The sequence below is a fragment of the Bubalus bubalis genome, chromosome 14 (genome assembly GCF_019923935.1).
Source record: "Bubalus bubalis isolate 160015118507 breed Murrah chromosome 14, NDDB_SH_1, whole genome shotgun sequence".
Classification (NCBI taxonomy): Eukaryota; Metazoa; Chordata; class Mammalia; order Artiodactyla; family Bovidae; genus Bubalus; species Bubalus bubalis.
Genome location: NC_059170.1, coordinates 41,291,073 through 41,303,623, shown reverse-complemented (window position 1 = coordinate 41,303,623; position 12,551 = coordinate 41,291,073). Strand labels below are relative to the sequence as shown.

The window sequence follows — 12,551 nt, the reverse complement described above, 5'->3', positions numbered from 1 at the left end:
CGAAGGAAACAACTCTTGTCCATCTCTGGGCAGCAGTGGGGGGGGGGGGGGGCCGCTGCCTGGGTGGGCTTCTGCCCCCTCTAGCTCTGTGCTCTAGATCAGCCCCCACAGCTGACAAGGGGTTTGTGTCATCCAGCTTGGTAGCTCCCAGCCACATGGCACCTGAGCATTATTGGCTGGCGCCACCAAGAAACTACATTTTTAGTTGTTTTTTTTTTTAACATATCTAACTAGACACGTGTAACTAGTGATTGGCCAGCACCATGGTCTAGAGACACATCAAGTTAGCCAGATAACAGCCTAAGATAGGTGAGGTTCCTGGAGTTGTACTTCCTCCAGGAAGACAGTGAATTTTTTAGGTTTTCTCTTTTGAGTGAATGGGTCTCTTCCAGTTTTGTTCCAAGGATTATATTCAGCAACCAAGAATAACAGTTTATTTTTTTAATCAGAAAACATCACCACAAAAAGAATGAACAAAATAAAGCTTTATTTGAACAGCCCTGCAGATCATTTTGAGGCCCTGGTCACTGTCCCAGTTTATAGCGAAGTCATTTCCTAAGTAGTGCCCTGACTATAATGAACCAAGTCCAGTGAAACGCCACAGATGCAGGTGTGTGGTCCTGTTAGAGCCATGTGCTACAGCCGAGGCCACCCATCCTCTCCTGGCCACCCAGCACGGCCACAGCAGGTGTTAAGCAACCCGATGCCCTGTGAACACCTGTACACCTGCAGGGCACCGCCCACTGTGGGGCACAGGGCCAGGTGGGGGCAGCCCTCCCTGTTCTCCGGGACCCAGCTCAGCAGGCCATCCTCCCCTTGATCCACAAGTGGGCCCTCATGTACTTGGCTATAAATAGACCCTTTGCAACCTAGTGGTCCACATCATTTTGTTAAGTCCAGAGGACTCAAGGCACATTGGCAAAGGGAAAGACTGGCTCAGAGCAGGGAGGTAGGGCGGTTTGCAGGGACCCAGTTTCAGTTGCATTAGTGAGTCCCCAGCTTCCCTGAAGAGCCCCAAGAGTGGAGCACACCAACCGGCAGCTAAGAGGGTCCCAGGCCAGGGGAGGGTAATCATCCCAGACCACAGCCTGCACACACACACACACACACGACCAGAACTCATCCCCACAGGTGCTTCTAGCAGCTAGGTTTCATCACACACAAACCAAGAGAAGTGGAAACACACCAAAAATAGATGCTGTGGGCTTGAGAGGTTTCAAGATAGCTGTGTTAAGACAGAGGCACAAACATTTCCAACTTAAATTTCCAACAAGCCAAACAGTAACCCAAAGTGCACCCTCCAGCCCGCCATACTTCCCCACGAGCGGAGGCTAAAAAGGAGCTTTTCATAACTGTTAAGAAGAGTGTGTACAAGTACAGCACACACTGCACGTGTGTGGGCACCATGTTTCTTCTAAAATATAAAAGTATAAAAATAAAATCTTCACCTTTTGTTTCTAGAAACATCTGGAGGAAACATGACTGCTGTTTGCTCCCAGTCCACCTGAGCAGACACAGGGGCTCCACCTTCCTGTGCTGTCAAGGGGACAGGGGGATGGACTTTTCACCAGGAAACCAGATTTGGGACAAGCGGGAGGAAGCTCGCCCTGGGCGAGGACCTGTCGTGGGTCCCCAGGAGGGGAGGCAGGGACTTCAGGCTTCGCGAGGAGGGTAGCCTGGGTTCTGCTGGGGCGTCTAGGAACAAGCCGACTCAGGAGCTGTGCTCTAGGAGCACGCATTAGGGGCCTGGTCTCAGCAGAGCCATCACTTGGCACCTCCCCGCTTGTCTTTGTACTCCTGGTAGGCACTCAGGATCTCCGTGATGACGCCAGGGTCCTCCAGGGTGGTGGTGTCCCCCAGGTCCTGAGCTCGGCCCATGACAATCTTCCTCAGGAGCCTCCGCATGACTTTTCCAGACCGAGTTTTTGGAAGACGCTTCACTACCTGGCAGGGAAGGCGCAGTATTAGCCTTTAGGTGGTGCTCAGACTCCCAGCCAGTGTCCAGCTGTACTGAGATGAGGGTGTCCTGGAGGAAGACACCCCTCCCTGAGGACCCAGTAGGAATGGCTGAGGTTCAGCCCCCCCATACAGAGAGTGGCGGGGCTGTGGCCTCCGGTTTTATTCTCCAAGCGTGCATCCTAAGTCACTTCAGTCGTGTTTGACTCTTTGCGACCCCATGGACTGTAGCCCGCCAGGCTCCTCTGTACATGGGATGCTCCAGGCAAGAATACTGGAGTGGGTTGCCGTGCCCTCCTTCAGGGGATCTTCCCAACTCGGGAATCAAACCCGCATCTGTTACATCTCCTGCATTGGCATGTGGGTTCTTTATCACTAGCTCTACCTGGGAAGCCCTTGTTCTCCTCCATCTGGACCTAAAGCTGAAACCATCCACTGCCAGGGGGTTAGCTGAATCTCCACCGTGGAGGCTCTACCCATACCTGGTGGACCTCACTGCCGACACCCATTCCTCCCGTCAGTTAAGCTGGGAGGGCTCTCGGGTGACAGTAGAACCAGGTGTTCGAGGGGCACCTTGTCTCCTCCCCTGGCTGGGACCATAATTGGCTTTTCTAACATAAGACGTAGGAGCTGCTTGAGAGGAAAATGTCATCTTGCTCAGTGTTTGAAATTTAGCATTTGACATTATCCAACCACAGGCATTCAATGTCAAAGCAATACACGAAGGGCAATACATGAAGGGCCTATAACAGTGGCTGGTCCTTCGAAAGAAACTTGTTCATCGACAGGGAGTTCAGGTGAAGCTCTGGTCACGGGGCCCACAGTGTGACTCATATGGCACCAAGTGAGGCTGGGCCCTCCTGCCTCGGAGGCATAACTCCCAGCTAAAGAAGGCCGTGGGCTGGTGTTGAAAGAAGGATTGAAAAGCCAGCGGGGCTGAGAAGATGGCCCAGTTCTCCCCAAAAACCCACCCCAGCAAAGGCTCCCAGGCAGATCCTGGTGGCATCTCCCCACCAGCTCGGGGACATCTGGTCCAGACCCAGGCCCCTCTATTTACAATGCCTGACCCTCTGCAGCCCAGCCAGGCCTAAGTGCCCGGGCGCTGTCCACGGTGATACTGTATCTCCTCCCCCACTCTGAGGATGCAGCAGCCACCCCCTCACCCACCTCCTGCTGCCACCCTGTCAATGGTAGCAAGCAGAAAGGAGGCTGAAAAGCAGCAGCCTGGTGGCCCCTGAGGGGCGTCCACTCACCAGGACCTGATCGGGCACTGCGTACTTGGCGATCTTGTCGGCCACCACTGACCGGAGCTCCTTCACCACCACGTCCACATCACCCACATCATCTTTCACCACAACGAAGGCGAAGGCAGCTGGAAGGAGAGCAGAGGTTCAGACCACGAACCACCTCCCTGGGCAGCGTGTTTCACACAATCGCCGTTAAGTCCAAAGAGGTTTTAGATCAGAGGCCCATGCGCCCGTGGCCACTGGTCCCTATAGCTGCCTCCCTGAAGGTGCATTTCCATTTTCATCCAAGGTGGAAGTGACTCCAGCGGCTCCTCTGAGTGCCCCGGAGTGGCGGACATGTGTGGAGAGACCCTGGAGCCGTGACTCACCTCTATCCTTACGCCTATGACACAGCCGTGACATGGGCTGTCAGAGACTCACTTTCCACCATATGCACTAGGTGTGGAATCACTCCCTGGGCACTTGTCTGTGGACCTGTGTCCAGCCTGTGGGCACCAGACCCGTAGCTATTTAAACACAAATTCAGTGTAAAATGCAGCTGGGAGCCACTGTGCGGACAACACAGATGAATGGCTTGCTTGGCAGGAAGCTCTGTTGAGCTGCGCTGCTGCTGCTGCTGCTACTGCTGCTAAGTCGCTTCAGTCGTGTCCGACCCTGTGCGACCCCATAGATGGCAGCCCACCAGGCTCCCCCGTCCCTGGGATTCTCCAGGCAAGAACACTGGAGTGGGTTGCCATTTCCTCCTCCAATGCAGGAAAGTGAAAAGTGAAAGTGAAGTTGCTCAGTCGTGTCCGACTCCTAGCGACCCCATGGACTGTAGCCTACCAGGCTCCTCCATCCATGGGATTTTCCAGGCAAGAGTACTGGAGTGGGGTGCCATTGCAACCAGTAGTTTAGCATAAACACCAGCTTTTGTTTTCAGTACTCCAGCAAGGATCAGGGCTCCCAGAGGTCTCCTTAACGACGATGTTACATACGGACCCAACTCCATTTCTCTCCGTGTGAGTGGTCACTGTCCCAGCATCACTTTGGACAGTCTGACCTGCACTGCCCCCTCCCACCGCAGCTCCCTTCACATGCAGCCTCCATATTGCTCGCTGGCCTGCCTATGCCTGCCCCGAGCCCACCCCTGATCGAGATGCCCACGAACCCCACTGAACCGATCCAGCTGCCTCTCCCCTCTCCCAGGGCCCCTCCAGCACATGAGCCCATAGGGCAGGGACTTAGGTCACTCCCTAGGTCTGTGTCCTAATCACACGAGACCTGGGGAGCTCCCTCCATCAGGTCAAGTGCAAAGAGAGTGGGGGAAAATACACATCCACAGTTTTTGTTGTTCATGTTTTACAAGGGGACAAATGCTCAAATGTGTTAGAAATCAGGAAAATGCACATAACCATAGCCGATACACAAATTCTCTCCCAAAGCCTGGCAGACAACACCCAGAGCCACTAGGAGGCAAGGGAGGCTGGTGGAACGTGGCACGGCCCAAGGGCCCTGAGACACACACACGAGGACTTGTCCTGTCTCATCCCTTCAACCCGACACCCCCCACCTTGAGTCTCAGCCAGTTCACAAGGGCGACAGCCTCACGGGTGTGTCCTTCCATGGTAACTGAAAACGCTTTTTTAAAGCACTTAATAAGTGTTCAGTTTTCCTAAAGGTTGGCTTAGAGACAGTGAGTAACTCATAGAAGAGCAGCACGAAGACATGGCCAGGAGGCTGGAGATGCTGGGACCCCAAGAGGAAGTGTGCCTGGGCTGCTCCAGGCAGAGAGCTCCGTCTGTCCTGAAGAGCTACACGGAGAGTCAGTCAGGCCAGGCCAGTGTCGCCACTGCCCACCTGGCATTACAGCGCTCAGATGAGCCTGCCCCTTCCCAGACCCACCACTTAAGAAACCGGCAGGCTTTGAAACAAAGTGTGTCAGTGAGGCTCAGTCCTGTCACGGGCTCTGCGCTTCCCTGGCCCACCGCTGTGCAGGGGAACCCAGGTCAGACTCCCCCAGAGAGTCTGGGCCTTCCACATGCAGGCAGCGAGGGGCACTTGCACACATAATCCTAGCAAGGCGGCCAGGGGGGCCTGTGGACCGGGAGGAAGCTCCCCGAGCTCAGCTGGGCCGACAGGTCAGGGCTGCTCGCCACAAGTGAGTGTCCCTCAGACAGCGGAGCTGCGGCGCTGCAGAATCCGGACTTTTTTCTACCATTCGTGCTGTTCGGCCTCCTCCCCCAAAACCCCAGCTTGAAGGAGGGGTGAGCTAGCAGCCTGACCCCAGGGAAAGCCCTGGCCCCGCCCATGAGTCCGCGCCTCCTAGAGGCCCCGCCCCCAGGGCCGGAGGGTGGAGGACGCACCTTCTCCCTTGATGTCGTGCGGGTAGCCAATGACAGCGGTCTCGGGCACCGCGGGGTGGTCAGCCTGGGCAGGACAGAACACGCAGAGGTGAGGCACTGACTCAGACTCAGCCCCCAAACCAGCGGCGGCCGTGCTCACCATGGCGTCCTCGATCTCCGCGGTCCCCAGCCGGTGGCCACTGATGTTGATAACGTCGTCCATGCGCCCAGTGATCTCGTAGTAGCCCTCCTCTGTTCTGTAAGCCCCGTCTCCTGTGAAGTAGTAGCCTGCACCACAGCGCGGGAGTCGGCCCCAGCTCCCAGCCAGGACCAGTAGGGGTCCCGTCATTCCACGAGGGACAGGAGGAAGTGCCGAAACCCTCCCAGCAGACTCCGACGGGGAGACACCCCCCAGGTGCTGCCCGGCTGGTGCCAGTAAAGGGCAGAACGGCTGCCAGACGGCTGGAGGCTGAACCTGGAAGCAGGAGCTGCAAGGAGCCCATTCCAGCTTCCCCATTAGTGTCTCTGACCGTCTTGCCACTGCTGGGCATCAGTTCCCACCGGCACACGTGTTTGCAAACTTCCGCCCAACCACACTACACAAGTCAGGAGGACAACAACAGGGAGACAGGGAAGGCCTGGGGCCACCACCGTCATTGCCAGGATGGTGTCCTTGTGCTTCTCCTGGGAGCCCACAGCCTGAGCCCCCAGGAGGACCCTGAGCGGGGCCACCTCCAGCTCAGAGGGAGGGAAAACAGGGACAGTTCACATAACCCCCGGCCCCTCGGAAACAGTTCTGAGACTGTCTAGCAGCAGGGAAAGGCTCACCAGGGTAGGTCTCGAAGTAGGCGTCCAGGAATCGCTGGTGGTCTCCGTAGATGGTCCGGGCCATGCCCGGCCAGGCCTGGGACAGGCACAGAGCCCCAGACACGTCTCCGCCCTCCAGGACATTTCCCTGCACACCCAGGAGACAGAAGGAGTCACCATCTCCTGTTCTCCAAACTGCCGGGCCCAACGCAGAACAGGACAGGCACCCCAGAGGGGCTTTCCCCTCTAAGAGGAGACCCTGCAGTGGGTGCCTTGTGAGGGGGAGAGGGCAGCGGGGGCCAGGGAGGCAGGACAAGCAGTGGGGCTGGGCAGGGCGCATGGACAGGGTGATTCACCTTCTCATCCATGAGAACGGGAACAATGCCAAACAGAGGCCTCATCGCCATGCAGGGCAGGATCTCTGCCCCCTCCTCTGAGGGCCGCGGAGAGATGCAGATGCCCCCCGTTTCTGCAGGGGGTGAGAAGAAACGCCGGTGGGCCTGGGGCTACTGACACGTGTGTCCAGATTGCATGGGCACTGCGTCCTCACTGCACACAAGGGTGCACTCCAGAGAGGGAGGCGAGGACCTGCCATCCGGGGCAAGGAAATGGCCCCAGTGACAAAAGGACCTCTGTCTGAGGAGAAACCAGGCTGGAGTGCTGGTGCCTCCACTGTGGAAACGCGCGCACCCGGGGCAGCCCCAAGAGCTGAGGTCCCCAGCCTGTGTCATGGGGACAGGGGGGCAGCGGAAAGGAGGACAGAGGGAAAGAAGTGCTCAGGGCAAGGACCCCAGAGCGGAGAAGAGCAGCCTGGGTTCTGCCCCTGGGCATTTCTCTGGATCCATCAGCCTGCAGGGGAAGGCACGCCGGGGCTCCGCTGCAGGGAACACCCAGGGCCTTTCTGAACCACGAGGCCTGGACCACCAGGAACATCTCCTTCTGGCTTCTTGAAGGATGAGACTTTAGCCACTTCAGTGGGGGTCTCTTGGCCCCCAAATTCTGATAAGTCAGACACCCCAGAAGAGAGGGGCAAATCAAAGCAAAACAATGCAAATAAAACTTCTTTTCCCACTGGCATCTAATCCTAGACTCAAGGTCCCTTAAACAGCAGGCCCCAGGCTGGGTTGTGCCGGGTTCAGGAGGTGGGCTGCCATGGACGGGACCCTCGTGGGCTCCTGTGTCGCCCCCTCCGCGCCCACCTAGACCCCACCTTACAGACGAGGAAAGGAGGCTCGGGGAAGCCTTCACACTCAGGTGTCAGAGCTGCAGAGCAGCAGCAACCCCGAGCTCCTCTCCCCAAACGCCAGGCGCCCATGGGGCTGAGCCTCCCCCCACGGACAGGCTCACCTGTCTGCCACCAGGTGTCTACCAGCGTGCACCGGCCGTCCCCCACCACCCTGTGCAGCCATTCCCAGGCCTCATGGTTGATCGGCTCTCCCACTGCAACCACATGAGACAGAAGTGTTAAGAGACTCAACAGGGCTGAAACCAAAGGAGCAGATTTCATGAGGAAAACAGCTCTGTTAGTTGTCCTGAAAGGCACACAGGAGACTTGAGAAAGCAGCGAGATCATCCTATTTATGGCCACTGAAGAATACAAATGACAGTGAGATATTTTCACCATCAGTGGGTCAAAAACCAAGAGGCTGGCAAGAGTGTGGAGGAAACACCAGCACATACACCACCTGAGTGCAGCTTAGGAGCGATGCAGGCATTTCTCTTCCTGTTTGTTTATGGTCATCCCAACAGGGGACCGAACCCATGCCCCTGCAGTGGAAGCTCAGAGTCCTAACTACAGGACCGCTAGGGAAATCCCTCTCTTCCTGTTTAGAAGTGACACTCCTGCTGCAACTGCTTTAGGAGCCTGCTGCTGGCAGAATCCAGTAAAGCCACACATGCTCATTCTGTGATGAGAAGGCCACTCGCAGTGCCCAGCCCCAGAAGGAAACATGGACAAGGATGTTCCTGCAGCCTGGAACTAAAAATGGTCCGTGGAGCAGAGAATGGCGAAGTGAATCATGGCACTTTCCTGATGGACCAGCACCGGCCAAAGCACGGAGCGGTCCCAGCGCAGGAGCCGCCGTGCTGGTCACCCCTCTGCCAGTGCGGCCACACGTCGAGGTGCAGGAAAGTCGTTCTGGCTCACATGCCATTTAACCTGGACTTAGGCTGACGACAATAGCCCGTCTGTGGCCTGTCAAACAGACCCTGTAATCTGCTTTAGTCATTAAAGAAAAGGGGAAAGGGCACACCGACCAGAAGTTTAGGAGATAGAGATAAATGCCTCCTGCCTGGGATGCCGACGCTGGGACTCCTTTGATGATAAGACTCTTCTCCCAGGGCCACAGCTGTACTGACTCTGTGTACGTGCTGATGGGCTTCTTCAGAACCTTGAAGGCATGTATCCCTGACTTGTTTGATGTACTTTGTTCTGATAAGACATAGAATTGCTAAAAACCATACTTCTCTGGCAGAGAAAGCAATGGCACCCCACTCCAGTACTCTTGCCTGGAAAATCCCATGGATGGAGGAGCCTGGTAGGCTGCACTCCATGGAGTCGCTAAGAGTCGGACACGACTGAGCGACTTCACTTTCACTTTTTACTTTCATGCATTGGAGAAGGAAATGGCAACCCACTCCAGTGTTCTTGCCTGGAGAATCCCAGGGACGGGGGAGCCTGGTGGGTTGCCGTCTATGGGGTCGCACAGAGTCGGACACGACTGAAGCGACTTAGCAACAACAACATACTTCTCTGGAGCAGCCCCTCAGATCTAGCCTCCTCAGCTTGGCTTGAATAAAACTCTCTTCTATTCTTATTGGTCGCTCACAAAGAGTCGGACACAACTGAGTGACTACACAACAATTCTTATTATACACTGGTTACAGACTATTTTCCTCGACAACACCCTGGTCTCAGAATACCACACAGGCCTCTGCTATTGGCACTGGTTATGCGGCTGAGTTGCCCCCTGTTACAGAGGCCCGGCTAGCCTGTGAGGGCTCCCTGGGGCAGGGGGTTTCGGCACACTCCTGGTCCAAGAGAGTGGCTCTGGTCACAGGCTTTAGAGAGTGAGGCCCACAGGAGTCTGCCAGGCCTGGGGGACACACAGACCCTCAAGCAACATCTCCCTCATTACCTGGTACTGCTTCCCTGGCAACTAAATCCCCTACGGGAGAACAGGCCTGAAACCTTCCCCTTCCCAGGACCACCTCAACTCAAGGTCACCTAGGTCACCTTTCCAAAACGCCCTCATGTGACCTGGCGACATGGATCCAAATTACCATACAAGCGAAGGTAACCTCTAATCTCGAAATACTGTCCCTGCCTGGAGACACGCACCCAAGGGCAGAACGGCACGGATGCCAGTGCTAGGAACAGAGCGGGTAACATCCCGGGCAGCCGCGGGGAACCAGGCCGGCCTGACCTTCCCACACTGCTGAGTTTTCATAATGAAGACGGAGCACAGACAAGGTCGCAATGCTGAGCTCCAGTCCCTCCATGGCTGTGGGCTCCAGGAAAGGGCTTCCAGGGAGGACCTCTGCTTTCTACTGGCTGTGGCCACATCAAGTGGACTCAGTGCAGACACGGCCATCGTGATGAAGCATCCAGAGGCCTGCGCAGCTCCAACACACATGCGCCTGCAGCTGCTCACCTGAGCCCAGGGTCCGCAGAGAAGAGCGGTCATACTTCTTCACCCAGGAGTCCTCAAACTTCAGCAGCAGCCGGAAGGCCGTCGGGGCGCCATAGAACTGATTGATCTTCAGCCTCTGCACCGTCTCCCAGTACCGACCTATGAGAGGCCCCGGGTCATGTCACCTCCGTGAGCCTCACTCAGAGGTGACCCACGTTACCATGTGCTGGATGTATGCAAACACCTGCAGTGTCCACGAAACCCACTCTGTACCACTGCTGGAAGGGGAGGGGCTCCCCGTGCACCACCTCCGCACACCCCACATGGGGGACTGGAGCCATCGCCTGGCCCTGGGCCTGCCAGCCCACGTCCTGACCCACGTGACACAGCAAGGAAGCAGTCAAAGGGATGTTACAGTGAAGTAGCACCAATGCAGAACCCACATCCAGGAGGACATACACGGCCTCCAGAGGTGACCAGTGCTCCCTAGAGCAGCGGTGACACACAGGACGCACAGGCCCTATCACCCCCAACTCACTGAGGCCACCTGAGACGCGCCTTCCATCCCTAGCCAGGCCCCTGCATGTCTTCCAGGAGCTCAGCTGGCCTCTGCAGGAGGCTGGAGAGGACCCAGGCAAGGGACCAAAGTTCTGGGCACAGAGCTATCATCGCCGTGGACTACCTGGGCGACAGCCTCGGCACAACTTCCAACATCCAGTCACATTTGAACAGATGCTGGAGGACGCGGTGGCATGAGGGAGGGAGATGCCAGGAGAGCAAGACGGGGGTCCTCAAAGGAATGCCACTCCATGGCAGCGGCTCCAGGTCACACTGCCCGAGTGGCCCAAACGACAGGCAGCAGGGGACCCAGGAGGCTGGCCACTGGCCTGGGCTTCGAGGAAGGGCAGGATCCGGTCAGGTGGCCACAGAGGTGAGAGGGACGTTAGGGTGGGTGGTCTCTTGAAGCCTTCAAAGGTCAGACACTCTCCACTGCTCGTGTGACCCCTCTGCACACCTGGCCTGGCCCGGCAGCTTTGTCACCGGGACTCTCCACCACTCGCCCCACACCCCCCCAAACCTCTGCTCCTTCTTCCGGCCCCTCCTGCAGCCCGCACCCGCATTGGGGTAAACCGGAGTGCTCTCAAAAAGGACGCTGGTCGCTCCATTGCAGAGGGGCCCGTACACCACATAGCTGTGTCCCGTGATCCAGCCGATATCAGCCACGCAGCCGAAGACGTCACCTGGCCGGTAGTCAAACACAAGCTGCAGAGACAGGGGAGGGGCTATCAGGAGCTTGGCAGCAGTTCCTGCACGTCACTGGGCGTGTCCTGTCACTGAGCCCGGCTGTGGCAGAGCAGCCACGGTGAGGAGCCGGCCACTGGGGACAGCAGAGAGAGCCAGACTCCAGAGAGGACACTCCAGGAGCCCAGCATGAAGCCCACCCATGTGCCAGGAGCCACCCAGCACTGGTCCTGAGGTGGGGTTGGGGGGCAGAAGTCAGGGCCTTGGGGGAGCCGGAGAAGCCTGTGTCCTAACACAGGTGGGAGCCACACGTGTACCCACAGGTGAACTCCATCCAGTCCTGTGTCTAAAATAAGGGCACCTCTGCCTTTAGTGGTTTAGTCGCTAAGTCATATCTGACTTTTGCGACCCCATGGACTGTAGCCCACCAGGCTCCTTTGTCCATGGGATTTCCCAAGCAAGATTACTGGAGTGGGTTACCATTTTCTTCTGTATTAAGTTACGCCATAATTTTTTAAAATCTTTTAAAAAGGGCAAAAAAACAAAAGCCAAATTGACCGAGAAACACATCAAGCATCATCAGCTTTTAAGAACCTGAGATATGGCCGTCTCCTTATTCTTGCCAAAGGGTCAAACCTGAGCCTGACTCAGTCTGCAGGTCCACCTGCCCGTTTGTAGGAGACAAAGGGAAAGAGCGAAACAGGGCCGGGCGCTACAATGGACAATGTTTAAGGCAGTGAAGGGATGGAGGAAAATCCACCCGTAAACATGGCTTACCCGCAACTACCAGTGTGCGGGAGACAGTGAAGGATGGGGAAGCCTGGCGTGCTGCAGTCCGTGGGGTCACAAAGTTGGACACAGCTGAGTGACTGAACAACAATCAGTGGGCAACAGTAAGCTACAGTATCTAGGGATGCACGTTAGGGTGACAAAACTAGGAAACCAGGGCAGGGACACTATAAAACCCAGGATGCATGTCGAGGGGCAAGGGGGGACTCTGATCAGGTGGGCCAGGAAGGGGCTTCTGTGTCAGGCGGAGGTATTCCGGTTTTTGACTGAAGTGGGTTTGTTGAGCAATCATTTGTGAAATCACACATTTCATTTTGATGGCTTTCTGTATCTGTGTTTTTGTTTTATTTAGCTGGGCCAGGTGTTAGTTGTGGCAAGCAGGATCTTTAGTCTTCACTGCAGAATCTTTAGCTGTGGCATACAGGATCTCGTTCCCTGACCAGGGATTGAATCTGGACCCCTCGCATTGGGAGCATGGAGTCTGAACTGCTGGACCGCCAGAGAAGTCCCTGTGTCTGTGTTCTCTTTTGCACTAAAGGTGGTTTTTAACCTTT

At 56.4% G+C, this 12,551-nt stretch overlaps 1 protein-coding gene across 4 annotated transcripts in view; it reads right to left on the bottom strand.

Annotated features, from left to right (window-relative positions):
- Nucleotides 1-467: 467 nt before the first annotated feature.
- The window catches only part of ACSS1 (acyl-CoA synthetase short chain family member 1), a 45,182-nt gene continuing 33,098 nt past the window's right edge, over nt 468-12,551 (bottom strand). The window contains exons 6-14 of one of the 4 annotated variants that reach the window (XM_025264123.3): nt 11,082-11,229; nt 9,988-10,125; nt 7,682-7,774; nt 6,691-6,803; nt 6,356-6,482; nt 5,688-5,800; nt 5,549-5,612; nt 3,210-3,328; nt 468-1,944 (exon numbers count right to left, since the gene is read on the bottom strand). In XM_025264123.3, coding sequence (XP_025119908.1) covers nt 1,765-1,944; nt 3,210-3,328; nt 5,549-5,612; nt 5,688-5,800; nt 6,356-6,482; nt 6,691-6,803; nt 7,682-7,774; nt 9,988-10,125; nt 11,082-11,229 — 1,095 coding nt within the window. In that variant the 3' untranslated portion in view covers nt 468-1,764. Of the gene's footprint in view, nt 1,945-3,209; nt 3,329-5,548; nt 5,613-5,687; nt 5,845-6,355; nt 6,483-6,690; nt 6,804-7,681; nt 7,775-9,987; nt 10,126-11,081; nt 11,230-12,551 lie in introns of all 4 variants that reach the window. The other 3 variants (XM_006041731.4, XR_003103165.3, XM_025264124.3) reach the window with 3 other exon arrangements.